This window comes from Caenorhabditis elegans, chromosome V (genome assembly GCF_000002985.6).
Source record: "Caenorhabditis elegans chromosome V".
Lineage (NCBI taxonomy): Eukaryota > Metazoa > Nematoda > Chromadorea > Rhabditida > Rhabditidae > Caenorhabditis > Caenorhabditis elegans.
Genome location: NC_003283.11, coordinates 15244468 through 15272463, shown reverse-complemented (window position 1 = coordinate 15272463; position 27996 = coordinate 15244468). Strand labels below are relative to the sequence as shown.

General features: G+C 34.2%; 13 protein-coding genes and 1 pseudogene across 14 annotated transcripts; 7 read left to right on the top strand and 7 right to left on the bottom strand.

Moving 5' to 3' along the window:
- Nucleotides 1–100: 100 nt before the first annotated feature.
- Nucleotides 101–2317, top strand: T10H4.4 (Phytanoyl-CoA hydroxylase-interacting protein-like C-terminal domain-containing protein; the record flags this gene model as incomplete). Its single annotated transcript, NM_074380.1, has 7 exons — nt 101–197; nt 243–431; nt 478–624; nt 675–863; nt 995–1135; nt 1187–1375; nt 1617–2317. 7 exons carry the CDS (start codon nt 101–103, stop codon nt 2315–2317), a joined length of 1653 nt encoding a protein of 550 aa, NP_506781.1.
- A 398-nt stretch (nt 2318–2715) lies between these two features.
- srw-22 (G-protein coupled receptors family 1 profile domain-containing protein) lies at nt 2716–3862 on the bottom strand (the record flags this gene model as incomplete). Its single annotated transcript, NM_074379.2, has 3 exons — nt 2716–2914; nt 2967–3302; nt 3345–3862. The coding sequence occupies 3 exons, from the start codon at nt 3860–3862 to the stop codon at nt 2716–2718; spliced, it is 1053 nt and encodes a 350-aa protein (NP_506780.2).
- Nucleotides 3863–4958: 1096 nt separating this feature from the next.
- T10H4.13 (Phytanoyl-CoA hydroxylase-interacting protein-like C-terminal domain-containing protein) lies at nt 4959–6199 on the top strand. The gene is made up of 2 exons (NM_001276969.2): nt 4959–5057; nt 5367–6199. The coding sequence occupies exons 1-2, from the start codon at nt 5048–5050 to the stop codon at nt 6026–6028; spliced, it is 672 nt and encodes a 223-aa protein (NP_001263898.1). The 5' UTR covers nt 4959–5047; the 3' UTR covers nt 6029–6199.
- Nucleotides 6200–6549: 350 nt separating this feature from the next.
- M01B2.13 (Phytanoyl-CoA hydroxylase-interacting protein-like C-terminal domain-containing protein) lies at nt 6550–7910 on the top strand. Its single transcript, NM_001269731.2, has 3 exons — nt 6550–6687; nt 6809–7003; nt 7159–7910. Exons 1-3 carry the CDS (start codon nt 6678–6680, stop codon nt 7809–7811), a joined length of 858 nt encoding a protein of 285 aa, NP_001256660.1. The 5' UTR covers nt 6550–6677; the 3' UTR covers nt 7812–7910.
- A 322-nt stretch (nt 7911–8232) lies between these two features.
- On the top strand, nt 8233–9459 carry M01B2.12 (Phytanoyl-CoA hydroxylase-interacting protein-like C-terminal domain-containing protein; the record flags this gene model as incomplete). Its single annotated transcript, NM_001383464.2, has 3 exons — nt 8233–8314; nt 8359–8553; nt 8801–9459. 3 exons carry the CDS (start codon nt 8233–8235, stop codon nt 9457–9459), a joined length of 936 nt encoding a protein of 311 aa, NP_001370229.1.
- Nucleotides 9460–10027: 568 nt separating this feature from the next.
- Nucleotides 10028–11573, top strand: M01B2.10 (Phytanoyl-CoA hydroxylase-interacting protein-like C-terminal domain-containing protein). Its single transcript, NM_074378.5, has 4 exons — nt 10028–10112; nt 10222–10328; nt 10419–10613; nt 10813–11573. Exons 2-4 carry the CDS (start codon nt 10241–10243, stop codon nt 11478–11480), a joined length of 951 nt encoding a protein of 316 aa, NP_506779.2. The 5' UTR covers nt 10028–10112; nt 10222–10240; the 3' UTR covers nt 11481–11573.
- Nucleotides 11574–11624: 51 nt separating this feature from the next.
- Nucleotides 11625–12260, bottom strand: M01B2.8 (C6 domain-containing protein). The gene is made up of 3 exons (NM_074377.3): nt 12130–12260; nt 11922–12075; nt 11625–11879 (listed from the first exon to the last, which is right to left on the bottom strand). Exons 1-3 carry the CDS (start codon nt 12224–12226, stop codon nt 11678–11680), a joined length of 453 nt encoding a protein of 150 aa, NP_506778.1. The 5' UTR covers nt 12227–12260; the 3' UTR covers nt 11625–11677.
- A 1054-nt stretch (nt 12261–13314) lies between these two features.
- Nucleotides 13315–14883, top strand: srsx-37 (G-protein coupled receptors family 1 profile domain-containing protein; the record flags this gene model as incomplete). The annotated part of the gene is made up of 7 exons (NM_074376.2): nt 13315–13415; nt 13460–13572; nt 13626–13734; nt 14031–14144; nt 14196–14329; nt 14377–14578; nt 14748–14883. 7 exons carry the CDS (start codon nt 13315–13317, stop codon nt 14881–14883), a joined length of 909 nt encoding a protein of 302 aa, NP_506777.2.
- Nucleotides 14884–15694: 811 nt separating this feature from the next.
- Nucleotides 15695–17332, top strand: srsx-39 (G-protein coupled receptors family 1 profile domain-containing protein; the record flags this gene model as incomplete). The annotated part of the gene is made up of 7 exons (NM_074375.2): nt 15695–15795; nt 15847–15959; nt 16006–16114; nt 16161–16274; nt 16315–16457; nt 16543–16744; nt 17179–17332. The coding sequence occupies 7 exons, from the start codon at nt 15695–15697 to the stop codon at nt 17330–17332; spliced, it is 936 nt and encodes a 311-aa protein (NP_506776.2).
- Nucleotides 17333–17658: 326 nt separating this feature from the next.
- Nucleotides 17659–18635, bottom strand: srbc-75 (Serpentine Receptor, class BC (Class B-like); the record flags this gene model as incomplete). Its single annotated transcript, NM_074374.1, has 2 exons — nt 17659–17880; nt 18003–18635. 2 exons carry the CDS (start codon nt 18633–18635, stop codon nt 17659–17661), a joined length of 855 nt encoding a protein of 284 aa, NP_506775.1.
- Nucleotides 18636–19172: 537 nt separating this feature from the next.
- On the bottom strand, nt 19173–20082 carry srbc-76 (Serpentine Receptor, class BC (Class B-like); the record flags this gene model as incomplete). Its single annotated transcript, NM_074373.1, has 2 exons — nt 19173–19403; nt 19450–20082. The coding sequence occupies 2 exons, from the start codon at nt 20080–20082 to the stop codon at nt 19173–19175; spliced, it is 864 nt and encodes a 287-aa protein (NP_506774.1).
- A 650-nt stretch (nt 20083–20732) lies between these two features.
- srd-28 (Serpentine receptor class delta-28) lies at nt 20733–21860 on the bottom strand (the record flags this gene model as incomplete). Its single annotated transcript, NM_074372.2, has 3 exons — nt 20733–21086; nt 21137–21626; nt 21682–21860. The coding sequence occupies 3 exons, from the start codon at nt 21858–21860 to the stop codon at nt 20793–20795; spliced, it is 963 nt and encodes a 320-aa protein (NP_506773.1). The 3' UTR covers nt 20733–20792.
- Nucleotides 21861–23006: 1146 nt separating this feature from the next.
- On the bottom strand, nt 23007–24289 carry srw-50 (annotated as a pseudogene). The gene is given in 5 exon segments: nt 23007–23190; nt 23223–23443; nt 23458–23680; nt 23836–23985; nt 24018–24289. Coding segments are annotated over 5 exon segments (1050 nt in total).
- Nucleotides 24290–24677: 388 nt separating this feature from the next.
- kin-30 (Protein kinase domain-containing protein) lies at nt 24678–27708 on the bottom strand. Its single transcript, NM_074370.8, has 8 exons — nt 27505–27708; nt 26972–27285; nt 26781–26916; nt 26521–26737; nt 25836–25945; nt 25555–25791; nt 25091–25190; nt 24678–25042 (listed from the first exon to the last, which is right to left on the bottom strand). The coding sequence occupies exons 1-8, from the start codon at nt 27699–27701 to the stop codon at nt 24977–24979; spliced, it is 1377 nt and encodes a 458-aa protein (NP_506771.3). The 5' UTR covers nt 27702–27708; the 3' UTR covers nt 24678–24976.
- Between the last annotated feature and the right edge of the window lie 288 nt (nt 27709–27996).

Sequence of the window (27996 nt, the reverse complement as noted above, 5' to 3'; positions counted from 1 at the left end):
CAGCTCGTCATTGGAATTAATAACACCAATTTTTAGAAATTTATTCCAAATTTTTTAAAATCACGTTATTCCAGACCCGTGTACTTCAATTAAGCGTAAAATGAAAATAAAACCGGCTAAAGCTCCACTTTTACCAGTTACCTGTTCAGTTTATTCTAAGCGAATTGTGCTGGAATGGAAAAAGCCAACGAGAAGAAGTTTGAAATTTGAAATCAACAGGTGCATAAGGTCAACATTTTCAGATGACATCGAATTCATTGTCACTTACAAAAAGATCACGGATATGGAACCAGTCACTATTAAAAAACCGTCAACGGCTGTTAGCTGTCAGCTTCAAGTATCTGCTCAGGAACTTTACAATGTTGAAATTCTGTGTGTGATGCTAAAAACCCAAAAATTACTTTTAAAATGGTCAAAGGAGATTCAGTCAGGTAGAAGAGAAAATCTGTATATGTCAGTTAAATTTTACTATTTCAGAAAGTATTTCCAACTCTGGAAAACTATCTGAGGTAACAAGCTACATTATCAATAACAACCAGCCCATCAAATGTGCACCACTTCCGGTCAATTTTTCCATCTCCTTGCGGGAAATCAAGTTTCATTGGAATAATAACATGGCACAAAGTGAACCTTATAACATTCAATTTTAAAAACACATAAGAATAGTTTTTCAGACAATACACATTTTGTCATATTTGCAACAAATGTAAAAACCAAAACAAAAAGAACGTTTTCAAGACGGTTCAATGAGAAAACCTTTCGACTTGTCGTACATCCGGGGCAGCGTTATCACGTTGAGATTCATTGTACATCGATGGAAGATGGTAGATTAATTGCAAGCTGGAATAAGCTGATTCAAGCAGGTTAGTAAAAATTGAGAATGTTCAGTTCAAAATTAACCTTAAGATCCGTACTATTTTTTTGAAAATGCTCCTTCGAAATCATTGAATTACCAGTGAACATTACATTTCTATTCACTTTTCGAGATTTTCAGAAAAAGATGGCAATGCAGGACAAAAGGAACATAATAACAATATTAATGAGAAGCAGGCCACTGAAATTGATAAGTTTCTGGTGAATTTTTCAGTTTCCTCGAGAGAAATATTATTGCACTGGAACTATCAAACCTCAGAGAGTAAGATTGACAAACTTCACAACAAAGGTATAATTTGTTTTTTTTTTGCAGAAAACATTTATTTCGTTGTCATTTCAACAAATGTAAAGACGCAAGATACAAAAAAACTAAAACGGGACTTTGATTCACAGAACTGCAGTATTTCGGTGATACCGGGACAGCTTTATTCCGTGGAGATTCAATGTAATTCAACGAACAGTGACACATTGATTAAGAATTGGAAAAGCGTGATTCGGGCAGGTTAGTTATAGAGGGCAGAGATCTGACTTTTCTTAGTAAAACTCGAAGAAGCATGTATACATATTCCTGTAGTATGTATATACGCAGCAATTGGTTCATTTTCATAATTTTGCCAATTTTTAGTTTGTGTTTTTTTAAACACTTTTATCAGAGCATTTTTTAAATGTATCTTATGTTTCACGGATCGATGAAGCAAAATATGCGCAAAGTCTGTAATGCACTTTTTGTTGTATTTTTACAGAATTCAACCGAATGGAATCTTATGAGCTCCTTCACAAGTGCTTATCCTTTTTAAAATACGAAGAAATATTCAAACATTCGATGCAGATAATATCCACAGTTTATAGATGTAAACCTGAAGCGTATTGGAACACAATTCGCATAGAACACAACAACCTCATGAAAAAATATGTGAAAGATAACAATGGTCAACCAGGCAATCTCATCAATGGAAAAATCCACGGACTTTTCTTTACCGCTCAGATGTGCCGTGGGAAACCGCCAGATTCTTCTCCGTTCGGAAACATGCGAATGGACCTCAATTGTCTGGAAATTTTAAACCCCGAAAAGCACAACTTCTATTTTGCGGACTTCTACTGCAACAGGGAAATGCACTATGTAACTATTGTGATTTGTGTTAATAACTCTGAATCTGATAATTACTGTCGTGAAAACCTTATCGAGTTGAACCCATTTGCCAACAACTTTCTAATTATTGAACGCTCAACTAACGATAAATTCAGTAGATGGAAATTTTTCGTTAATTTTGCAGTGAGAGTTGAACTCTTTTACACAGAAAACTTAACATTAGACTCCGGGAATCTCACTGAAATCACTGCAACTGGAGCAGGTACTTCTCGAGCTAATGGTTTGCCGAATAACAAGCAGTGCACGAAGTGTAACTTGTATGCTTTGCAACCATCGAAAAAAGGAAACAAGTAAGAGTGAAAATTCTGGTTGGTTTTCACGATCGTAGTTTTCTCGTCGGTTGTTATGATTCACTGACTGCTTTCAAAAGTTATCATCGAATTGTTTAATTGTTTCGGAATGTAAATTTAAAACTCTGTTATTTGTGTTTTATAACAATAAAGTAACAATATTTGCATATTGAATTTTTTTCGTTTAACGCTGGCTGAGGTAACAAAGAACTTGAATTTACTTGAATTAGGTATGTATCCTGCCTTACGTTGGCAGTGGCGCAGTATTGTGTACTTTTCAATGATGCATAACGTTTTCATTACTTAATAAAGCAAATCAAATACTCCTAAAAGTTGGTATGATTCCCGATGCAACATTGACCACGGTTGATTGCTTAGCACTTGTGAAAAACTTGTCAAATTTCAGAGTCTATAAAAATACAACACATTGGATACGCTTTGTTTCCAACTCTCTAGTGATTTTCCAAGTTTGTTATTCAACATCATGTTTTTTACAGTCTCCCGGTACTGAGAAGACATAAAAAGACATACAAACAAATGAGACAGAGAGTTCAGAGCTCGTAAATTTACAATAAGATTGCTGGCAGCGCCCGCGTAAATTCTAAAAATGTTATGAAACAATAACATTTCAATTAGATATGAAAATTTCTTACATCCACTTTTTATCCCAAACTTCGACGACAAAAGTGCAATACATCACAACTCCATTAAAGCCAACAAGTCCTTCGGCCAACATAAAGCTCACAGTCATAAATATAATTAAATTGGTGAGATTTCGATTTTCAACTTTATCATTTTGTGAAGATATAATGCGTTTCTTTTTTATCATGTGCAATTGTAAAAGTAGTGTTAAAGTTAGCATTGGGTAAAGAAGAGTTTGGAAGAAACGAATTATAATTTCAATAAAACATAACTGATTTGTCAAATCAAAATTTGATTGATCAACTACTAAAACATATTTCTCATTAGCAGATTTTGATGGCTTGCAACTGAAAATATTTTCTTCGAAAAAAAAACCGGAAGTGCCTCACTTTTTATTGTTCTTCACCATTATATCTGGTAGCCACTGAATTTGAAGAAAGACTGCTGCCCAAGCATCAATGATAACACAAGCCAATAGAACAATTGAACTCATGAAAATTGCTCCTTTAGGTTTTCCCATTTTTGAAATAGTTGCACTCATTGGAAAAATAACTGATAACATTCTTATCAGGGCCATTACTAGAGCTATCCAGGCGGAGCAGCGTCGAAAAACTCCAACAATGAAGGTGAAGCATTGCTCGGTGAAGTTCAGCACCACCAGTTGTTTCTTTACGCATTTTGTGTTGCGCTGATCTTTAATAAAAGAAGTAATCCATGATTCTTGTCTTGAAAATTTATTGATGCTTAATATAAACTGAATATTGTCAGATAGACATATAATAATCATCAGCACAAAAACCGCATTACACCTGGGATTTTTACGTGTTAACACCATAAGATGAAGAAGGTTTACTAAAATGTTGGAGAATTGCACGTAATTATTGAAATTTTCAGAAAAGTTATACATAGTGTCAAACATTGAAACAAATAAGTCATCATCAGTTTCAATATAAACAAAATCGGGTAATTATCGTTCGACTTCACCATTTATTTTGTATGTTTCATATAAAAAACTAAAATGAATCATTTCATTATCTTTAGTCTTGTATTTTTCGGCTGATCAAGTGACATTTGCAAATATATCTTTATCTATGTTTCTTCTCGGTTTCTTTGATCAAGCTCATTTTTTAAAGTTGCTGCAAACTTCGTTAAAAAATGCTACGAAAAAACGTATTGGGAAAAATGTAGCTGGGAAAAATTAAGAACCAAATAATTCAAAAATACAAAAACTGAAGTTGATTTAGAAGGTTCCATTTTCGAAAGTTAAGTTATTATATTTGGAGACAATAAAGTTCACACAAAAGGTAGATAACTACGCACAGTATTGGTCTATTGATTCTTTTTTCGGTAGAACTTGGACGATACTGTTTTTCAATTTTAACATTTTTGTGAAACTTCGATTGGAATTTACTTTGAATTCTCCTTGGCGTCAAAAGATACAACGAATTAAAAAAAAGTTTTCCAATGCTAATGTAATGGAAACTCCAACTTCAGAAAAAAGCCGCTCCAAAAAACCCTGAATGTTGAAAATTTGAAGTTTTTGGCAAATTGCCGTCTCTGTTAAATTAATAAATTAATGCTAAATTAAAGCTAAATTAGAGCTTCATTTTTGTGATTAATGCTTGAATATAGGGTTTGAAGCGAAATTTCGGCCGAAAAGTACAATAACGGGTTCTAAAAATTAAGAATGCCAAAAATTCATTCGCCAATCCAAGAGAATGAAATTATTTTTTCCTTTATCTTTTTTAACTACATAGATATTATAGATATTTTAAATGAACTTCTCGTGAACTTCCATTGTTTGATCAAAAATGTATCTTTGTGAAATGTCCAGTTAATCCTGCCCATGGGTTTTAGTTTTAAGTATCCGTTTTTGATTCAGAGTGTTTTGCAGGACTTGGATCAAACTCTATTTGTTTTATTTTTAAAAATAGCTTTCAGTTTCTCTCATAGAGTGTGCTGCTAAGCAACAAAATCTATCATGTGTTTGATCGTATGGCTTTTTTCAGTTTGACGCATTTTTTGGTCTTTAGTTGATCGAGAAAAAGATTACTTTCATTGTTGACCGGGGTCCCTTCAGAGGCAGGACTTCATGTCGTCAGGTCAGTTTGTTACAAGTTCGGGCTGAATTTTTTTTTAGATGTGTGTTCAGTGCTTAAAAAATGTTTGCGAAAACTTTTTATGATTTCTAAATTTCTCCTTTAACATTCTGAAATAATTTCAGATTTTCAAAAAAAAATTTGATCAAACTGTGAAACATTTTTAGATTGATTTTTATAAAAACATTCAAAAAGTGTCCAGAATGTTCGGACGTAGGCCAAAAATTCTTTTTAAAGTAAATCCTATTTAGAGTAGAAATTTGTAGCCAGGACAAAAATTGATCAGAACCCTGAAATTTCAAACGTTTTCAGACGAGTTCACTGCTCAAGAACTAAGGGATTTGTTCCGAAAATGTTGTGGTTTTGTGAAACGAAACGGCTACCCAAATATGGAAAAAATTGAATACCTGTATCGATGCAAGCCACAGGATTATTGGGATGACATACGCTACTTCAATAACAACTTAATGGAAACCTACATAAAGGACGACAACGGTCACAGCGAGAATCTAATCAATGGAGAAATCGATGGATTGTTCTTCTCGGGACGTCTCTGTGGTTCTAACTTGAAACTTCCAAATTCTTCGCCATTTGGCAATATTCGAATGGACATTAAGAGCTATTTGATTCTAAACCCAAATAAGCACAACTTCTATTTTGCAGACTTTTACTGCAACAAAAAACTGCACTATGTTACCATAGTGGTGTGTGTTAACAACTCCGATGCAGATGATTATTGTCAGGACAATCTGATCAAGCTCAACAAATTCGCAAATCCATTCATCAAAGCTGAACAAATTGATGGCCGCCGACACAACTTCTACATTAACAATGATATTTGGGTTGAGATATTTTACACCGAGGACATCAATTTGAACGGAAAAGAGTTTACAAGGATCCGGGCGACTGGAAAAGGATCATCTAACTTTGACGGTGTTCCGAATAATAAGCGTTGCAAAATTTGTAATTTGTAGTAATAATTAATCCATTTCTTGAAACTGTTTGCTACCAAACAAACTCTCAAATTTTAAAATATTTTTGCAAATTGAGCAACATATTTTTAAGTGTATTCAGAGTAGATTACCACATGCCGTATGCCACTTTAAAATGTAACTCGCCAAAACCCTCAATAAATATTTTGCTTTCTTTTTCTACCTCTTCTATTTAGAGCTGAACTTATAAAAAAACTGTTGTTTTCCTGCAACATTAAAAAAATTAGATCGAAGCCTTCTTGATAACAAACCGGAATTTGGAAAAAAAGATCAGTGCACCCTGCTATAAATTTGTTTTCAATAAGTCTAGTATTTTTTATGCCAATAAATCAACTATTCTTCTTGTTTACAGGTATATTTCTGTATGCTTCGATATCAATACGGTTTCATACCCAAAACGTGACACTCTTATACATATTAAGGCGCTTTAATTTCACAATATTTTTTTCCTTTTTCAACCAATTTAATCGTGAGCAACAGTTTGTATTGCTCTGCGTCTCATTTCTCCTTTTGGAGAGAAGAGCCTAGAATACTGTTTTTTGTTTTTGCTCAATTTTTTTGGAATTGCAAAGTCGACTAAAATTTGAAGCTGTATAATATTTCGGTCCATGACACTTGACGATAGATTTTCATGGCGCCAGGTAGTCTCAAATTAAAAGCAAATATATACCATAATTTCATAATTATGGTGAAAAATTAGAACAAAAATTTTTGGCTGTAATTTAAAACATTATTATGTTTTTTTAATTGAATGTTTTTCAGATCAATTCACTCATGCCGAACTTCAGGAGTTGCTCCAAAAGTTTCGATGCAACTCTTTGAATGATATCATAGAGTTATGTCAAAACAATCCAGAACAATATTCGGTGGACATACTCGAATCGAACAAAATTGGTTTAAACGGGAAAGATATCATGAAAATTCGAGCAACTGGAGAGGGATTGCCAAGTGACAAAGGTTTACCATAAATTTTGATTTCTGGAAAAAATACACTTTGAACATTTTGATAAACTTTTTTATCAAGTTTACGAAAAAATTGAAATAGTGTTCCTGGTCAAAAAAACAACCTTGCAGATAGAAATTAGAATAAGAACAAAATCTAATTTTTTCAGGTAAATTCACTGCTGACAAACTCCAGCAATTGCTTCAAAAGTGCTATAGCCATTTGGCAGGATCTGTTGACATGGTTGAAATCAAAGAGTTATATCGAAACAAGCCAAAACAATATTGGGATGAAATACTGGAGTATAAGGATGGTTTGATGGAAATCTACATAAAGGACAACAGCGGTCACAGTGAAAATCTGATCAATGGAAAAATTAACGGATTATTCTTTTCTGGACGTCTTCGTAGTTCTGGCTCGAAGTTTCCAATTTCCTCACCATTTGGTGGTTTGCGATTGAAAGTTGATTGTACTTCAATTTTAGATCCAAAAAAGCACAATTTTTACTTTGCGGATTTTTACTGTAACAGTACAGTTCACTATGTCACTATAGTGGTATGTGTTATTGGTTCTCATACTGACGAATACTGCAAGAACAATCTTATTAAAATCGACAAATTCAACAATCAATTCATCAATTGTGATTTTGAATTCTGCCATAGGAAGTTCTTCATCAATAATAATATTTGGATAGAAATATTCTACACTGAAGACATTGACATAAGAGACAAAAAGTTAAAAAAGGTTCGCGCGACTGGAGCGAGATCATCAAAAGTCAATGGTGTACCAAATAACAAGTGCTGCAGAATTTGTAATCTGTAAAACGTTTCTATATGCATTCCCGATTTTGTTGTATTTAAAGAAGCATTCCAATATTTTTTGAATCAGAATATTTCTCTGAAATAAAACATTTAAAAGTTTGATTTTTTGCAAACTCAGGGCATCTATTTTGAACAAAGTTTGTCGAAAACACCGTTTGAAATTTTTTTTTTGGTTTTTCAGAAATGTGTTGTTAATCCAGGTCATCCAAAAGACCAACATAAAATTACAACATTTTTTTTGGTCACACGCTGGCCTTCCATTAAAAAATAATAAAATCTGATCAAACTCTATAGGCAGATATTTCTGCTCTCATGAACTTTACTGGTGCCTAGCAACACAAACTTTTTTTGGTTGCTATTCTGAGATTGTTGGTTTTTTTTGTTTCATATGTTCGCACTTCATTTTTTAATTTCGAAAACTAATGAATGTCTCACATTTACAAGTTAAGTGCTCGTTCTCTTCAGAGCAAATTTATCTGAGCTGGAGCATTTCGGAAAAGCAAAGTGAGTTGGCAATTACTGGCGTTAAAGAACTAGTGATGTTTTAGGAAATGTGAAATTTGTAATGCGTGGGAAAAATCTTCGAACCGGAAAACTGACAATCGTTGATATTCCCGACATGGGAAAGCAATTCGAGCTTCCAATTGCAACAACATCTGGAGAAAAGTTTGAAATCAGAATTCAGATGGTTTCCGCGGATTTTGGAATTTTGCTAGCCGAGTGGTCAAAGGAAGTTAGGGCTGGCAAGTACATTACTACTTCAAAAGCATGAAAAAATGTTCAAAAACGTTTATCTCTATCAAGTAATTCACGAAAATTAAACTTTCTTCCAGTTGTTCTGAACTTTGAAGAAAATTCTAGTTTCGAGTTTGCGCCAAACAAATAATGAATTGATAAAAATCAATTTTTTAAATTTTTTTTTGAAAATTTTTCCGAACAAAACATCTTTTTAATCTGAAATGATAAAAGTCGTATAATAATAATTTCCAGAATTCACTTCCGCCGAACTACTGGAGCTTTACAAAAAATGCTTAAATTTTGTGAAAGAAGATAACAAGCCAAGTATGGTAGAAATTACCCAACTCTACAGATGTAAGCCAAAAGAATATTGGGATGAAATCTGCAACTGGCAAAGCAATATAATGAAAACTTACTCGAAAGACAAAAATGGTCACCGCGGGAATTTGATAAATGGGAAAATCAATGGATTGTTCTTCTCGGGACGTTTAATTGATTGGAATCTGCCGAAAAGTTCGCCATTTGGTGATGTTCGAATGGATATTGACTGTATTTCAGTTTTACACCCGGAAAGACACAATTTATATTTTGCTGATTTTTACTGCAACAAAGAAATTCACTACGTTACTGTGGTGGTGTGTATTACTGGAACCCATGCCGATAGATATTGCCGTAAAAATCTCATTAAGCTGGATACATCTACAAATCTTTTTATAAGATCTGTGCCGAATAATCATCAATGCAAGTTCTACATCAATAACAATATTTGGATAGAAATTTTATACACAGAAGATATCAATTTAAATGGAAATTCGTTCACATCGATCCGTGCGACGGGGAAAGGATCTTCTAATACCGACGGTGTACCTAATAACAAGAGTTGTACAATTTGTAATTTGTATCCAGTTTGAGATAAATAAAGTGTTCTCCTGACTATAAACCTGCATCTAATTTTTGTGATACATATCTCATAAAAGTTGTTTCAAATATTACTGAAATTTGTCATTTTAAAATTGAAAAGAACTATAGATTCAAATTTGCCGGGTTAGCATTATTTTTGGTTTCAGTTTTTTAAAGTTTTAAATAAAAGTGATGTAAACTAGTTTCAAATACATTTATTCTTTAAAAATTATAACACTACGCGGCAAAGTGAACTGTTTTGAAGTGGTCCGTTGTTAGAGGCAAGTTTCAGGCAGTTTTTGAGATTTTTTTCAAGTTGTTCAATAAAAAATAACTAATGTTTTCAAGCTCATAAAGTATTTCTCTACATTTATACATTTATTCTAATTTCAAAAAGTTGAGTTCTCATATTGTTATTGGCAGTTTTGTAGATTTGTCGAGGCATCTCTTCGCCCGCGTGATATTCCTTGCCAAAAGATCGTATAAATCTATATTCACTGTTACCGCTCAATCAAAGGTTATACATGCATTCAAACCCTCTATGTCCAGATGCATTCGGTGACCCTCTCCTCTCACCTTCTTACTCTCTTCAACTCCAATGCTGCCTCCCAATATTGCAACATTTTCTTTTTCCTCCTGCGACTCTTTCTTTCTAACAACACATGTGAGTTCAGTAGCTTCAAACGTTTTGGTAAATTGCGTGATACTGAAACGTTATTCTTTATTAGCAATTTTCAAAGTTTTTTTCAAACAATATTTAAACTGAATTTCAGATTTTCAGTCAATCAACCAATGCAAAATGTGATTGCCCTTATTCCAGTGAAATGTACAGTTTCCTCGGAGAAAATTGAGCTGAGATGGAAGAAATCGAAGAAAAGAGGTGGGAACTTTTTGTTGGAGATTTTTAATCAATTTATTAAATGAAATTCCCTAGAACGTGTTTTAAAAAATTGGTAACTAATTTTTCCAGAAGACATGCGATTTCTCGTTAAATTTGAAAATCTGGTGTCACAGCAAACGACTCGAATGGAATTATCGTCAACCTTGACTATTTACGAGGTTCAAACTCTCATTTTTCCCGGAGAAAAGTATTTGGTTGAGCTTCGAGGTGTTTCACTGGAAAATAACACTTTAGTTGCAATGTGGTCACAGGAAATTCGAGCAGGTAAAAAAGAAACAATCAAAATTGAAGTTTTAAAAGTTTAAATTTGAATTTTCACTAAAATGTGTTTTTATGGTAATCGAATATTCAAAACTACCTGGAAAACTTGTTTTGAAAATATCAAAACTTGAAATTCACGCCAATTGTTCTTACTATTAGAACAAATTTGAATTTTGATTTCCTTTTTTTTTTTAATTTTCAGAATTTTGCCCTAAAGAACTCGCGGATCTCCTCGAGAAATGTCACGTCTTCATTGGAAAGGAAACTGCTCAATTGCAAGAGATAAAAAATCTCTATCGGTGCAAACCGAAACCATACTGGGATTATATCTACAACTTCAGAGGCAAAGTGATGGAAAAATACATCAAGGATGATAACGGCCAGCCAGGAAATCTCATCAATCGAAAATTGCACGGGCTGTTCTTCTCGGCACGTCTTACATCCGGATCGTTACCCAGCTCTTCCCCATTTGGAAATATTCGAATGGATGTTGACTGCAATCTGATTCTGAATCCATTCAAGCATTCCTTCTATTTTGCGGATTTCTATTGCAATAAGGCATATCACTACGCAACAATTGTGATATGTGAGATTGGATCTACCTCCTATAAATATTGCAACGAAAAGCTCATTAAGCTTGACCCATTTTCAAATCCTTTCATAAAACTGGTACCGACAGCCATTCCTGGTCAATGGCTTTACTTCAATAATCGGACGGTATGGGTGGAACTCTTCTACACGGAAAATGTACACTTGGATTTTGGACGTTTCACGAGTATTATTGCGACTGGAGCGGGCACGTCAAGGATCAATGGGCTTGATAATAACAAGTGTTGCGAGATTTGTAATTTGTATCCTTTAGAAACATGAACAGACATCTCACGGGTTTTCAATCAGCTTTTGAAATGGGTTTTACTATGTAGTATTTGTTTTTGATTTTTAATAAAGTGCATTTCTAAAAAAACGTTCCTTCAAAATATCATACCTCCTAAACGCCAAGCTCTCGTTCAAGCAAAAAACTAAAATTTATTTCCTTGAAAAAAAAAACACACTTATTAATAAACAGCTTACAAATTTTTGCATTCGATGCTTGAAATGTCATAAGAGTGATCATCATCATCGATATGCACCCACCATGTGGCCGCATAGGCTCCAGTTTCAAAACAGTACACAACTTGAGGTGCGCCATTCGTATTTCCAGAGATAACAGTGACCCCATTGATCAATGTAACTTTAATAAAAGTTCCAGCAGGACATGTGAATTGGCTTCTGCAATTTTTTTATTCTTGAGAGAAAGCAGCAATAACCTACGAGCAAACGTCGGGTAATGAGGAAGCCTCCGAAGGCCCCACGCCTAAAGTATAACTGACTGGAACCTGAGCAGCTGTAGAGCACCAATTTGATGCACTTGGAAGCCCAAATCCTTGGCAACCAGAGTTATAAATTTTTGAACAAACATTGCAGGCTGAAAAAGAAAAAAATTGAAAGCAATTCTTTAAAAAAGCTTTTTAAAACTGACGGAAAGGTGCTTCAGTCGGTGGCTCAATTTGTTGAGTGGGAATACAAGCAAGCAAAGCTTCAATTAAAACCAAAAATATGAGAAGCTGCTGGAACATTATTGAAAAATATTAGGAATAATAAATCAGATTAAATAAAAGTACGATATCAAATTAATCGACAACATTCTTTTTTTGATCCTCCCCTCTTTGCTAAGATTACGTAAGTGATAGGATTATCCAGTTTTAAAAGGGATCAACAGCGAATCAGGTGGGACAGATGATCAAGATCAAAACAGAAAACTGCCAAAGGCACTAAAGTTATCATAATGTAGCAGCCGACGCTAGCGAGGTTTCTTTTGAAGTCAAACTTTTTTTTTTGACAGTTTACTTACATGCCTTTTGATTATTCTAATACCATAGAAATATTCTAGAAAATCAACAAAGTTTTTTTTGTTGTATTTTTGACAGCAAAAAGACTTCTAGACAAATTGTACAAGACTTTCAAAATAATCCAGATTGTATCTTTCGAGATGTTTATAGCAAAAGTTGCACTTTTTTAAAGATCAAAAGCTGTGGGTTATCACATTAATCATCGATCAGTTCTGATACTTTTTGCGCAAATGATTGGCAAAAGATCCAGTTTTTATAAAGTGATAGGGTGTGTATACAAACAATTGACATTAAAATTGTTTTAAAATGAAAAGGTTCAAAGTGGCAAAACTGTGTTGATAAATATAACAAAAACTGTAAGTTTGTTCATTCGAATTTTGGTCATAAATTTCGGGAAACTTTTTCGTCCCCCGCGGGCATAAATTTCAGACCACCTGATGAACATAGAACAATGTATTGTGGCTTAACAACTTATTCACCTGCAGACTCGTGTATTACTCAAACCAAGCATCGGTTTGAATCTATTTTTTCCAAGACGCAAATTTTGAAAGTTATGAAAACATATCTTGTGCCTTGTAATGTTTTTCCAATGATAAACCTCAGAAGTTCCAGATCGGGTTTTGTGAGATCGCAGCTGAGTTCGAGAAACACGCTTTATTTTTCTTGTTTTCATGTTTCGCGTGTACTATGTGTAGGCGGAACAGTAAAAACTATACATGTGCCGGAAATATGAATAGCTTCCTGTTATAACTACCAACTGTCTACCAATTGTTTTCGCGCCGAGTTCATTGTTATGGTATCAGCTTTTTGAGAAGATGGAGCTTCTTCTCGTCATCCTTCTGTTTCTATATTCCACAATTTTTATTGTTGGCTTCACTGGAAATTTGCTCATGGTTTTGGTTACACTGCATAGCAAGTTAGTTTTTTTTTGATAAGTTTCACTATCATATCGATTTTCAGCAAGCTCCGTTCAATTTGTAACATATTAATCTGTGTCTGCTGTTTCTGTGATCTTTTACTTTTCACCGACGTCATTGCATTCGTAGTGTCAATGTTTACACCATCAACTCAAGGTATGCAAAAACTTGAAAAAGAAATTCAGAATCTTCAAACATTTAAAATTCAGAGTTCTGTTTTTACATTAGTATTCCTGCGGATTTCGGAGCTTTTGCTTCAAATGCATGTGTCCTGGCAATTGGGATTGATCGATTAATTGCTGTAGCCGCTCCAACAAGGTATTTGAAAATAGATTTGGGTGACTGACTATAGGACAACCATTATTTCCCAAAGCCTGGGTCATACACGGATTTGCTTGCCAGTTTTTTGAACAATTTAAAAATAGGCAAATCCCATTTTTAGATTTTCGAAAGGTTTGTAAGTTACCCGATATTTCGCTTTTCACCTGTCTGAACATTGTGGTTTATATCCACAATGGTATTGTTAAAATAAACTAAACTTTCAATTTGAATTGAATTTATGATTATTTTAGAATCATTTTCTCTTCACGCTATTCCTACAACAACTGTTTTAGATACAAATTGCTGGAAAACGAACGCTACAAGTATTTGTTTCTTCAAATGACGTTTCCAGTCATCTATTCTTCAACTTTATTGATTATGGGATTTGGACAACGTGATCCAAGAAGGTGAGGTTTTAAATTAAAATTTCAAATTTTAAAACTAATTTTCATCTTTAGAAATGTGGTCTGTCTACTCCCAGAATCATTGGGTCATGCGTATGACATGTTCGCTCTTTCTTCCTTTGGAATTAATCTTTTTGTACCGCCCCTCTACGCATACGTGTATTTTAAAGTCAAAAATATGAGTGACAGTGAGTAGCCGATAGTTTTAGAGTTTTGAAAATGTAGAAACATTTAGATAATTCTATCAAAACCGTTTTCAAATCACTATCGGTTACTGTATGCCTTGTCGTGTGCGGTTGGATGACAACTGACTTGATTGGTGCGCTTACAGTAATACTTCCGATGGATAGGAGCGTGGCAAGAATGGTTCAGCTCTACTGTGGAACTTTTATATTCACGTCGAGTGCTTTTAATGCAGTTGTGTATTATAAATTCAGGTAATTTATGTAAATGTTCTGTAGGGCTCCCATGCATCACCAGCGTTTAGAAAATAGGCGAGGAGACAAGAAAGGTCTGAGGCAAGCGTCAGGCCTTAACAGAGCACCTGCGTCCTATGAAAGTCCTAGAAAAACGTTGAACATGAATTATATTATGACATCTTTTCAGTCGTGACTATCGTTCAGCAGTGCGTACAATGCTCGGTCTGTCCGATGAAGTTTCAATAGCTAATATTAATATCTATCAACAAGCTTCCGATCCACCAAAGTCAAGTAATCAGAGACCATTTACAAATACAAGCTGATAACTTTTAGCATTAAAAAAGTGGTTTTTCACTCATGTGTGATTTTTGTTTTAATATATAAATTTATCGATTCATGTGTACTCAAATCTAGTTTGAATAAAAACTTTAACACACGTCACAAGACTTCAAAAAATATAAAAAATTTAGAACGAAAAACTGGCAAACAGGGAATCCGGTAAGACGCTTGATGGGCGATAGAAGATGCCATATCCTCTTACATATATTTCTAGCCCCAGAGCAGAAAATATGATGAAGTCTCTAAATTTTGTGGAAATTATGTTCTACAAAAATTTATCCATACTTTTTCAGGGTTCTGAAAAACCGTGATTTTTACAGGAAACGCTCTACAGAATAACTAGAGCGACGCATTTTCTCAGGATTTCTCTGAGAATTTTTACCAAAAGTTGATTACCAAAAAAAAAAATCAAATTCCATGTTAATTCAATTGAAGAACACCAACTGTTCAGGGAACACATTTGAATTTTGTTAGATTCCTGCAGGCAATTGTATTATTTAACTGCAAAAGTATTGTTTTTATCATAATTGTCTTTAACTGCAAAATGATGTTATTAAATAGTCTGTATGCCAGTTTTCCGATTAAAAAAAAACAAAAAAACCATTTGCATGATTTGTATTTTCTGCTTTACTTTTTTCTTTTTATTCATTACCGCCCCTACCTACTTGATTTACGAGACTTGTGTTAACTTTACAACCACTTCATAGTTAATGATTTTTTTCGTGCTTTTTTTCAATTTTTGAATTTTCAGACTTGAGTTAGTTGAAGCCCATTTTTGCATTTGACACCCAAACAATGGAGCCTCTTCTTATCATCCTTTGCTGCATCTATTGCACAGTTTTTGTGGTCGGAACAACTGGAAATTTGATAATGGTTATGGTGACTTTTTATTGCAAGTATGTACATTTCTATTAGGAACACGCTAACACTGAACTTAATTTTTTCAGAAACCTCCGCTCGATTTGCAACATTCTAATTGGATTCTGTTGCTTCTGCGATCTACTTCTTTTCACAAACATAATTGCTTTCATGATCTCTATGTTCATGCCCATTACTCAAGGTAGATAAGCAATTCAAGTGTAATTCTTATTAATACTTACCTTTAGAATTCTGTTACTTTATGAGCATCCCCGCAGATTTTGGAGCATTTGCATCGAGCGCATGTGTACTGGATGTTGGAATTGACCGCCTTATTGCTGTAGCTCTTCCGGCAAGGTAGTTCAAATTTTGATAGATTTGGGTGTTCAGTTCAAAATTTAAGATATAAAACCTTGGAACACGATCGTTTCTGGTACTTGTTCATTTTGATAGCTTTTCCTGTGGTATATGCAGTTGTATTACTGTATGTCGGATTCACACAGCGAGACCCCAGCAGGTACGCCCCACAAAATTAAACTAGATGCTTATACTTTGAGAAATTTCATATTCGTGGTTTGCCTGGTTCCGGAATCGTTGGGTCATGCGTATGACTTGTTCGCGCTCACATCTTTTTTCATTAACCTTTTCGTGCTACCAATCTATGTCTATGTCTACTTGAAAATCAAAAAAATGGGACTGAGTAAGATAATTTTCAATTTCAATAGTGACGGAAAACAAAAACACAAAATACAATTCAAAGTCATTGAAGAACCACAAATTTGCAGACAGCTCAATGAAAGCGGTGTTCAAGTCACTCATGATTACCGTATGTCTTGTGCTTTGTGGTTGGATGGCTACAGACACAGTTGGAGCACTTTCACTAACACTTCCGATAGACAAGAATGTGGCGAGAATGATGCAGTTGTACGCAGGAGTTTTCATTCTTTCTTCTAGCTCTTTCAATGCATTTGTTTATTATAGAATTAGGTACGATATGGGTGAACATCTTTTCCGGTAGTTTGCAGTGATTCAACTCATTGACATTGTTTGCCAAACTTTAATCCAACTTTGATCACAAGTTGGAACTTTGTCGCTGATTCTTAAAATGTATTCGGGGAATAGGCCAAGCCAAAATTCAGTGAAAGATCCTTAGCAGTTGTCGCCCAATCCTTGAGTAATCATTGATCGTTCACATTTACTTAACGTTTACAAAAAGTAAACAGACCTTGGACTAATTTTGGAAGAACTTAGGACCAGCAAATGTAAAAGATGGTTTCTAACAAAAAAAAATTGGTCAAAAGCTTACTCAAGTTATGCTTACATCCAACTTAGCACTCGCCATAAAAACCCAAAATTGTGTGTTACGGTCTAACCAAAATTGGACGGCAAGTTCGGTAAAAGCATCATTTTCAAAGTTATAGCCGTGACTACCGTACCGCAATTCGTGCAATGCTGAGAATATCAAATGCGACTTCTGTATCCAAAGGAACCGGATATCGAGATACAACCGATAAAGCTAGATCGAGCACTCACAGAAGATCAACAATCACTGTTCGTACGAGCATGCACATGTAACCAGTTAATATTTTTCAAATTTAATCGATAATAAAGAAATGACGTTGACTTTGTGTGCGATCCAACTATGTGAAAATATCTGCGACCGATAGAACGATGGTATATTGTCAGGTTTTGAAAGCCGATTTTAATGTTTCAGTTCTGATAAATGTGACAAATAATTTTTATTTATTTATTCAATCATATTTTTTACAAAAATTTACGTGCATCTCCAAATCTGTGAAATCTTCTAGGGAACATAAAAGGATAGCTAATCAATTATTCCTCAATATTAAGGCATTCAATGTGATGTGAAAAATTTAACAGAACATATTTTTTCTTCATTTTCATGATGATTTCTGTGAATTCGTCGTTACAACAACAGTAACAACGTTTTTCGCACCAAACAAAACTCGACACGTTATTACTCCTTCAATCACAAATCCAAGTGTTTTCGTAACAATTGTCAGTGGACCAACATTTTGCAAGTTGAAAATAGTGGTAATGTAGGAAGCCAAGATATTGAAGAATATCATTATGAAAAAGTCGAGTAGTGCAATACGCGTGGCCTGATAAATAAATGAAAATTTTTAAAAACTTTAGTAAGAAATCGGGGCCGGATCAAAAGGGAACATTTTTTATATTGCGGGGATTCACAATCTACTATTTTCGTCCGGTCACAAACACTTACTCTGGATATCCTCTCATTTGTCTGAGTTTTTGAAACGTATTTCCAAACAAAGAATCGAAAAAATAAAGTGAGTGAAAATACTCCATTCATAAAACAAACAACTCGCTCATTCGAGAAATAGTATGAGTAATAACACGTGTTAACAGCGCATGAAAAACCTTTGCATTCCAATGGTGTGTCAATATCATTTCCACAGTATCCGAATAGTGTATATTGGTCGAAAAATCCACTAGTTACGATTATTAAAAGAACTATAAAGTTAGGAAATCTCTGTCGATACTTATGGAAATAAATTGGAAAATAAGTGGCAAGAACTCTCTCAAAGGATATCAAAAGTGCTAGTAACGACCTCATACTTCCAATTGATGTAGATGCCCAAACCAACCAAAATGTTAAGTTTTTAATTATAAAATTAGCTGAAAGCGAAATTAAGAGATAATAAAACATCAATGTCGTTAAATTCAAGGTATAAACTACGTCTACACTAAACTTCCAATAGATGAATGTCATACTTTGGTTAATTGGTATTCGTTTTTGATAAAATATTGAAAACAATATGTAGCAGTTCAGGAAAAATGCTGCGGTCGCGAATAAAATTGATAATAAATAATTTAAAAGTGAAAGCAATATCATCTTGTGGGGAATCAAGTTGTGTGAGAGGTGTGTATGGAGATGAGAAAAGTAATCAAGAATTTTACAGAGTCAGAAAAAACAGAGAATTTATTAATTATTTTTTTCGAAAAGTCAGAGAAATAACAAACAGTCGTGTCTAACATTTGGGGTTTGTGTTTTAGAATGTTCAGTTTTCTAATTAGCTGTTTAAATATTCTAACTTTGTGGAAATTCAGGGAATCAGAAAACCGTGAAAGTTGTGTCTATAGACTATAGGTACTTCCAGGCGAACTCTAGTTTTCCAGCTAAGCCAAGTAAACTATTATTGAAAAAGATGTGTCGAATGTTTGTGGTCATATTATATTTCTTCAAAAACATGTTCGAAATATTTTTATTTCAGGTTCTCTTTTTCATGTTGCTTCACCGCACCATTGCGTGTTCAGCTTAATGTTTGGTTTTCTGTGTAGTTCGAAGAGCACAACTGTCTCGCTGTGAATCTCATTCTAAGTTTTTTTGGAAATTTTGAAAGTTTATATAGGAAAAACAAACTTTTGAGGTTTAGATCAGCTTCAGCGAATTTGACGTTGCAACAAAAGTAGACACGAGTTTCCCACCAAATAAGACTCGGCAAGTTATCAATCCTTCAATAACAAATCCAAACATCTTCGTGGCAACTGTTAATGGTCCGACTTCTCTTATATTGACAATTCTTAAATTGTTAACAAAATGTGAAGAGAGAACATTGAAAAATAACAGTATGAAAAAATCGAGAAGTGCAATGCGGGTGGCCTGAAACCTGCATTTGTATCGTTCTTTAAAAAACGTGTTAACTCACTCTAGAAATTATACAGTTTTTTTGCATTTTTGAAAAATAATTCCAAATGAAAAATCGGAAAAATAAAGTAGCCGAAAAAGCTCCATTTACAAAATACACACCCAGCTCGCTTGAGAAATAAAACGAGTTATAGCAACTGTTTACAGCACAGAAAATACCATTACACTCCAAAGGTGCATCGATATCATTACCACAAAATCCAAAAAGTATATATTGATCGAGAAATCCCTTGGCCAAAATAATGCAGAGAACTAGAAGATTTGGAAATTTACTCCGATACTTATGGAAATAAACTGGGATGAAAGTTGCAAAAACTCTCTCAATAGATATTGAAAGTGCCAAAATTGACCTCATACTTCCAATTGATGTAGATGCCCAAACCAACCAAAATGTTAAGTTTTTAATTATAAAATTAGCTGAAAGCGACATTAAAAGATAATAACTAATGCAAATTGATAAGCTTAAAGTATAAAATAGATCTGCTCCAAATTTCCAATAGATGAATGTCATGCTTGGGTTAACTGTTATTTTTTTGTAATAAAATATTGACAACAGTAAGAAACCGTTTAGGAAAAAAGCAGTGGTTGCAAATACAATTGATATAATATAATTGAAAAGTAAGACCCATGGCATCTTGTGGGGAATCAAGTTGACCAGCTAGTTGAAGCCGAGAAAATTAATCAAGAATATCTCAGAATCAGAAAAAACAGAGAATTTATTAATTTTTTTTCGAAAACAGTCATTGTTGTGTCTAGTTACTAACGTTTGGGGTTTGAGACTGATTAGTTAGTTAGTGTTTTAATATGTTTAAACAAAAAAAATTAATTAAAAGCGTTGGGTTCTCATTCATTCAAGAGGACACTATTTCTATTAATACTTATATTTTTCCAACTAAACCAAGTATGCTAATATTGGGAAAGATGTTTCAAATGTCTGTGCGCCATATTTCCAAAATGACGTGAAATTGGTAATTTTACATTCAAACTTTTATATAATTGTGGCACACTGATAGTGAGCACTAAAACGTTTATCGAATACCAAATTAACACGGTCTACTCCAGAAAATAAAAGTAGTGGCAGGCCTTTTCATTATGGTTCTACGTATCTACAAAAAAGGCGGACATTTTTCTCCCAGAAAAATGTGACATTCACACGCTCTTAACGATGATCATTTGAAAAGTGTGCTTCCAAATTCCGCAATTCTCGTAGATCATACTCTAGCACTGTGTGTTTTTTTGACGCCAGATATTGTTATAACCTAAATATATTATAGTTATAGATCTCTTAACTGTTTTATTCTTGAAGCATTTAGAAACATTGTTATTTTAGAACATTCAAAGCCATCAAGCCGAGCATTCAGGGGTATTTGAAGTGGAAGCTGCCATGTTCACATGTCGGAATGTGCATCCTTCCGTTGTGCTTTTTGCTTCGGACACTTTCTTGTTTCCGAGGATAACATTAAGGTAGTGGGGTACGAAAAGAATGTATGAGAATGGGGAGCAGATTGGGGAGAACATGAAAATCACTGAGACAAGATACTGGGAAATCTTTGGGTCAATCAGTTGGGTGAACATTCCAACAAAGACGAAGACTCCTAGGAAGATGAAGGATGGGAGGAACACTTGGAAGTTGATCACCTGCGAATTAATAAGATATTTCCAGGTTACACAGATTTGGTTACTCTTACCTTGACAAGTCTCGTATTCAATTTCTTAACATCATTCTTATCAGATCCCATCTTGACTGCAAAACTCAAAAGTGTATTCCGGATCCAGGCATAAGCAATCAAAACTAGGATTGAGGTGATGAAGAGTTGAATTATAAGAGTGAGTGCCGACCATGTCACGATTGTACCTCCAAGTACCATATCTCTAGATTCTATTCCAACATTTTCAGGAATGGCGATGGCAACAGTTGGGTCGTAGTTGCTAATCCAAGTAGCCATATGAATGAAGGAAGGGATGGAGAGACAGATTGCAACAAAGACAAGACTCTTGATGGAAGGATCACGGACGTAGAGGATGTAGTAACGGAAGATGTAGGAAGAGATCATCCAAATCAGGTTGCACTCGAGGAAGCACAGCATGAACATGTGACCAATATAACAAGCGGTTGGTCCGAGGTGAGTGCATGGTCCGGTTGGGATGACGAGGATTGAGGACCCGTCGGTGACGATTCTGAAAATCAATGAATGATATTAGAAATCAGCTGAAACAATAAAAGAAAACCAACCTTTGCATAACGAAAAAGCTCATAGCCGATGTCAGGATATCCGTGAAGGTCTTGATCGTGATGATTGCCGAGCATGGAAGCATGATCTTCGGGGATTTTGTGAGAGCCAGATACATCATGAACGCGTTCAATGAGACTCCAACGACGGAGAGCACAGTATGAAGCAGTTGGTAGAGCATGATGCGTTGGATCTGAAATGTGAGCAGTGACTCCCATATTTATACTGGTAGGTCACGGGGCTCTAGACTGCCGAAAAACAACGGAACATACAAATGATTGAACTATCACCAGGGAATTTGTACAGGGCTACAATTTAGTGTCCAGTGATTCATTAGCGAGGTAATAGTAATCAAGAATCAGAAGCACAAAACAGAAATCCTCTGACGGGTGTAAAAAAATTCACTCATTTATGGAGAACTTCTGATAGTTTTCTCAAAGATTATTTACGAATATTCATATCGGTGATGATTTATCTTTACAGTATCTTCCAAAACTCTTACAGATTTCTCAAAAATTATCGTTTGACTTCTTTCTCCTACGCATTTGATCATTGATATTCGACAGATTCACAGACAGTCGAGTTCGTATTTAGTTCCTTGGTACAAAAGTCTGTATTATAGTTTGATAAGTGTGTTCATATGCTTTGAAAATGAGTTTGTAGCGATAAATGTCTGTCTGGTCTCGGTGAGGTGTCGGCTGTTCGTTTTTAATTGAGTTCAACAGAGCAATTTCTATTTTCCAATCAGATGGTTGAGCGCAGCTAAAAAGAATTTAGTTTAGATTCAAATCCTGATTTGTTTCATTGCTCTTTTCTCATTTTAGCGCAGAAGAAGTATCTCCAAATGTTGTTTCTTCACCTCTAAACTTCTAACAGAAAAACATACAAATTACTGAACTATTCTGCCGAACTACGATTTATCGTGATTCATGCGTGAGGTAATACTAATCAAGAATCAAAAAATTCCTGGGTACAATAAGCAATGAATATGAATTTTAATACAAGTGCCATTTTTGCAAAATTTCAAAAACACATTTATCCTATCTTTCACAAATATTTAAAAAAAAAAGCGCTACACTGCAATTTACAACCATATTACGCGCAATCTTTTTCAAAACTTGTCAACCAAATAGCACTTGAAAATCTAAAAAATTAACAGAGTTAGAAAGGTTTTTTAAAATTTATTTTTAAGTTTTTCCAAGGGGCCGATATGAAATTTTTTTGTTGTGTTTTTGGAAGATTAAATTAGATTTATTAGATTAATATCAATTTTGTAATACACAAGTACCGATTTTAGATGCCTAATCGAAATACTTTATATGTTGAACTATATTTCAGACTTTCGAAAAGTTGGTTGAACATTTATTAGATTTCCATTGTGAGGTTGCATTCCAAACATTTCTTTGACAGTTTTCCGATACAGTGTTGACATGAAAAAGCATATCAGAAAATGGATAGTTCCATTGATAAGAGATATCAGTTTAAATATTGAAGAGATTTTTCGAATTATACTTTTTTAATTTTCCAATGAGTTTTTACTTACTCCAATCCATCAGTATCAAAAAAGATCATCTCTATAAGGTAGAGTATTCCAAGTGGAACTGTTGATATTAAAAATGTTATAGTAACAAAACACACCAGTTTTGTAGTTCGCGTATTGTTATCTGTGGATCTAGAGTTTGTAGAAGCTGTTAGCTTTTTAATTTTCTTTAACTCATAGAGCAACACTATGGTTGAAAGTGGAAGAAGTATGGATGGGATTATCTTGAAAAAAAAACTCCATCAATAAGAAGTGAAGTACTATAGTCGAGACCACTGCTGTTTTCCAAATAGATAATCTGAGTGGAGTTTTCAGTGAAATTTAGGCATTCGATTGGAGTAGTCCATTTCTCCTGTTCATCGATAGAAAATCTGTTTTGAAGATACCAAAGTGGAGAGTTCATAAGACAGATAAGGAGAAAAATTCGAATCCCGTGTGCAGAGCTTGTGAAATCTTGTATTCTGTGAAAATCAAGTTAAGCAACTATTTGCGTAAAGCTTTTCGCATTTAATCTACGGAGATAATTAAAAAGCGGCCAATCAGCGGCCTGAGCCAGCCCCCAAGTTTTGCTAATTGGTCGACCTTGCTATTTTCAAAAGCAAATCTATACACGAACTTTGTATTTATTGGATATTTAATCACAACAGCTCTCAGTATTGCTAATGAGACAGCCAACCAAACAGACAATTTTTTGCTAAATCTGATTCCCTTGAGCATAAATTGGTTATTATAAGTTCGATATATGTTGGATATGGAGCGCTGAAAACTAAGTTATTGTGATTTTAGATTTAGGATTACCATTCTGTAGGCATTTGTGACTGGATAACTGATTGATAATAGTTGATAATTGCCGTAAATATAACTGAAATCATTTTACACAAATCACATAGGGCAATTCCAATCATAAAAATATTAATTGTCAATATCCTCATAGGTTTTCTAAAAAGCACTGATAAATGAAATAGGTTAGCTATGACCCCGACAACAGAGACCGTGAAATTCAAATTATTTAGATAAAGGAATATTGGAGTAAGCAAATTATCTATCAAACTCAAAATATTTTCAGGCATGCTGACGGAACAATTTTTGGTTTCTGTTTTGGAAAATGCTATGAATTAGGAAGTTCTCATGCTGGTGGAATTTCTCTGACGTTTTAATTATTTTGTTTTGAAAAGCGATGGAAAATATTTTCGAGTTTATTTTTCCTTGATGAAGTTCTTATTATTACTTTCTTCATGTAAAAATAAAAAATCTAATCAGGGCTTTGTCTTTTTCCACGTTAAACCGAATAAACGTTAAACCCCGATGTTACCCGTTATATGTAGTTTTTGAAAAGAATGGTTCCATCGGTAAATCGGGATCTGAAAGAACAACTACACTTTCTTTCTGGGCACACAACAACCGGGCTCAGGACGTCCGTCTGGTTTGCCTCATTACCTGTTTACCACATAACTTTTAAAATGTCTTATTTTCCAGTTTCAGCTAATTTGTTAAAATAAAAACAGGGTCAATTGAGAATTTGATACAAATGCACAATAGAAACCAGAGTGGGAAAAAGAAATGTTGAGAAAGTGGAAAAAATGCAATTTTTGAAAATGAGATCTTTTTAATTTTTTCCAGACGAATCAGAAATGAGCTCTGCCCGCAATTAGAATGTTGATTGGTTTTCAATTGGCTGAGCTGATCGCTGATTAAAAACATTAATAAACGGATTTTTTGTACGAATTTTACATATTAGATCTGAATGAACAATTTTATCATGCAAGCGATAGCTCATTTTGTAGTTGCTCTTCCATTTGCAGACGAGACTCGATTTTTTTGAGCTAGAAATGAAAAAAAAAATTGCCAGAAATTCAAATAACGTGCCCCACCTTTTTCCGAGTTATTAAACTTTTACAAAAGTCCTTGCATTCAGTAAATTTAGGCCGAAGAGTTGCATCGATATTCCAGCAATACAACATGAACTCGTATCTTTAAATTTTCACTGTACGACTGATTTATTCTCTATCATCGAATTTTTGTAAAATTTTCCTGTTTTATTTTTGTGCGATTTCAAAAAAATACAAACAATTCAGAACCTTCTGGACGAGAAGCAAGCGAAAATTTTTTTCGAATATATCTTTATGAATAAAAATTTTTGAAACTATAGAAAAAGCTTTACAATGGCTGAAATTCCAAAATTCACTGAATTGTTCAAAGAAATATTAATTGAACATTTTTTGCAAAAAAATTTGACTGAAAAAATTCTGTAAAAAACTAAAAATTTCGATAAACATTTTTAGTGAACTCAAAAAAATCTATCTCTCTCTGTTTCTCTTCTATCTCTTCAACTCACATTTCTGCATTGCAATATCTTGGGGCTGAGAGTCTGTACCCTTTCTTCAAATAATGCACCACATCGTAAGACGGTGAATTGTGAAGTTTTTTATAAGGTGATTCTCCAAGTGAAAAAAGTTCAAAAAGACAAACACCATAAGACCAAACATCAGTCATTTCAGTGAACTTTGATTCATTGAAACATTCAGGTGCAAGCCAAAAAATAGGTAATGGTGTATCAGGATTGCATTGCATTCTGAAAATTTTAATGACGAACTGTTTAACAAAATATAAAAAAACCTGTAATAAGATTTTTTGCTATGATGTCTGGCCAACCCAAAGTCTCCTATTCGAATCATCTTGTTTCTCTTTACAAAAACATTCCGCAACGCCAAATCACGATGCACACACTGTAAAATCACATGTTATCAATCAAACCAATCTGTGTTTTCAGGATTATAAAATCTTATATCACGTGGTGTTAGGCTGTTTGATCTACAGAAAATGCGGGAATTTTTTCAAAGAAAAATTGTGACGTCAACACGGGATTAACCATACAAAATCATCGTCTCAACTCCCGCATTTTTCAAAGATCAAAGCGAGATGGGATTTTCTGACTCCATGTGCTTATTAAAGAAAATGAAATTCATGATAAATTTGACAACATTTGTGAACATTTTGTTTGTTACAATTTTGACAATGAGCAAAAGTTTCGTTTGTCAAAAATCTAGAGGGTCGGAAACTAAAGCGTAATATGGCTATATTTGAAATATGTTTTGGCGATCGGCAATTTCAGATTTTGTCAGAAATTTGTATTGTTTGGAAATTTCTAGAAATGACAGATTTATCTAACGTAAAGTGCCCAGCAACCTAAAATTTTAGGAAATCGGAATATTGGGTAATTGTAAAAATTTCCGACTTTTGGGAATTCGCTCTTCTTCAAAAATTGAAAATTTGCACCAGACTTCCCCCAAAAAAATCTCACCGGTTTCGCTGCCAAATATTCCATTCCATTTGCAATTTGATACGCAAAAGAGTATAAATCAGATGTGGACAGTTCGTCAAAAATATCAGAGTTCACCATTTGTCCGCCAGTTCGATCAGTAGATGTAAGCTCATCGTGAAACGTATATGGTGTGTATTTCAAAACACTCCTGAGATCTCCACCTTCAACAAACTCGGTGACTACAAGGTTGTGCTCTCTGAGAAAACATATTAATGAGAAGCAAAGAAAGTCAACTATACCTTCCTATCACTTTCTCCTGTTTGGTGATTGCTCCAACAATAGCCAGAACGTTCGGGTGTTTTCCGATTGCACACATCAATTTTATCTCATCAAGAATTAATTTATCTTGAGATTTATCCGTGGAATCAGCTGGTTCTTAAAGATATTAAAAATTATTCTCAATCGGAAATTATTGGAACCTAGTTCTCACTTTTCACTGCTACATCCATCCGAACTACTTCCCCTGTTTTCTGATTTATAAGTTTGAGCAATGCTTTATTAACTTTTCCAAAGTTTCCTTGCCCAAACTGTTTTTCGAAAACATCAAGATGTTCAGAGTGAATCTCAAAAGCAGGATTATATGGAAGGTACTCGGCTCTTTCATTCAAAGGTTGATAATCAGTTATTATAGGCGTTTCCTCATTGATTGATATTGTTTCGATTATTTCTTTGTCTACTGGAAGTGAGCTTGAAGAATTTGTATCAAGTTGAGCTTTAACGTAGGTATTCTGAACCAAATATCTCCTGCAACAAATCTGAACTATACATACGGTGGGGTACGGTTGAGGCGCGAAAGTTGAACCTCGGCAAAAATTTAATATGTATTTTAAAAAAACACAACGTTTTTTGGTTTTCACAAGGAAACATTTCAAAAAATTCTGATAATTCACTTCTAAGGTAGCGAAAATTTTCAGTCACTCAAAGAAATGTGATTCGGAATTTGATTCAGAAAAGTCAACTAACCTATTTCCGTTCTTAGTCGCACTGGATCTGTAGATACGGCGTAAAAAACAAATAGTGACAAAAATAATACTCAGAACTCCGTATATAAATAGTGCACACATTAGAAATACAATTATCAAGTTGGGCTTTTCCGATTCATCATGGTTTTCCACAGATCGGACGAATCTTGCAAATCTATTCGGAAAAGGCGGATTCATAAAAATCCTGAAAAAAAAAACTGGAAAAAGTGATAACCAAACAGTTAAAAAAAAATAAAAAAACGAAATCCTAGAAGAGGCAAACTTGGGCAAACTAATATGATATATTAATAGTTTATGACTGATCTCTCAGGCTAACTTTCAGTGATAAGTTGAAATTTAAGATTGGCAATAAAAAAACGTTAGTCCAATAGAAGAGGTAGTCTATACCTATTTTCGAGAAGGCAAAACGATCAAAAAGTTAACGCACCAGCCACAAGATTGCAATTACCGTATTTCCGCTGATTTGATACAT

What these genes read in the sequence shown, in the direction of transcription:
- M01B2.13 (NM_001269731.2), top strand. An exon ending in GGGATTGCCAAGTGACAAAG is followed by an intron (nt 7,004 to 7,158) that starts GTTTACCATAAA and finishes TAATTTTTTCAG; the next exon opens with GTAAATTCACTGCTGACAAA.
- M01B2.10 (NM_074378.5), top strand. Translation starts at nt 10,241, where the DNA reads ATGCAAAATGTGATTGCCCTTATTCCAGTGAAATGTACAGTTTCCTCG. An exon ending in GAAGAAATCGAAGAAAAGAG is followed by an intron (nt 10,329 to 10,418) that starts GTGGGAACTTTT and finishes TAATTTTTCCAG; the next exon opens with AAGACATGCGATTTCTCGTT. An exon ending in GTCACAGGAAATTCGAGCAG is followed by an intron (nt 10,614 to 10,812) that starts GTAAAAAAGAAA and finishes TTTAATTTTCAG; the next exon opens with AATTTTGCCCTAAAGAACTC.
- M01B2.8 (NM_074377.3), bottom strand. Translation starts at nt 12,226, where the DNA reads ATGTTCCAGCAGCTTCTCATATTTTTGGTTTTAATTGAAGCTTTGCTT. An exon ending in ACCGACTGAAGCACCTTTCC is followed by an intron (nt 12,076 to 12,129) that starts GTCAGTTTTAAA and finishes TTTCTTTTTCAG; the next exon opens with CCTGCAATGTTTGTTCAAAA. An exon ending in TCATTACCCGACGTTTGCTC is followed by an intron (nt 11,880 to 11,921) that starts GTAGGTTATTGC and finishes AAAAAATTGCAG; the next exon opens with AAGCCAATTCACATGTCCTG.
- kin-30 (NM_074370.8), bottom strand. Translation starts at nt 27,701, where the DNA reads ATGAATCCGCCTTTTCCGAATAGATTTGCAAGATTCGTCCGATCTGTG. An exon ending in AGATATTGCAATGCAGAAAT is followed by an intron (nt 25,191 to 25,554) that starts GTGAGTTGAAGA and finishes GAAAATTTAAAG; the next exon opens with ATACGAGTTCATGTTGTATT. An exon ending in GTTTAATAACTCGGAAAAAG is followed by an intron (nt 25,043 to 25,090) that starts GTGGGGCACGTT and finishes TTTCATTTCTAG; the next exon opens with CTCAAAAAAATCGAGTCTCG.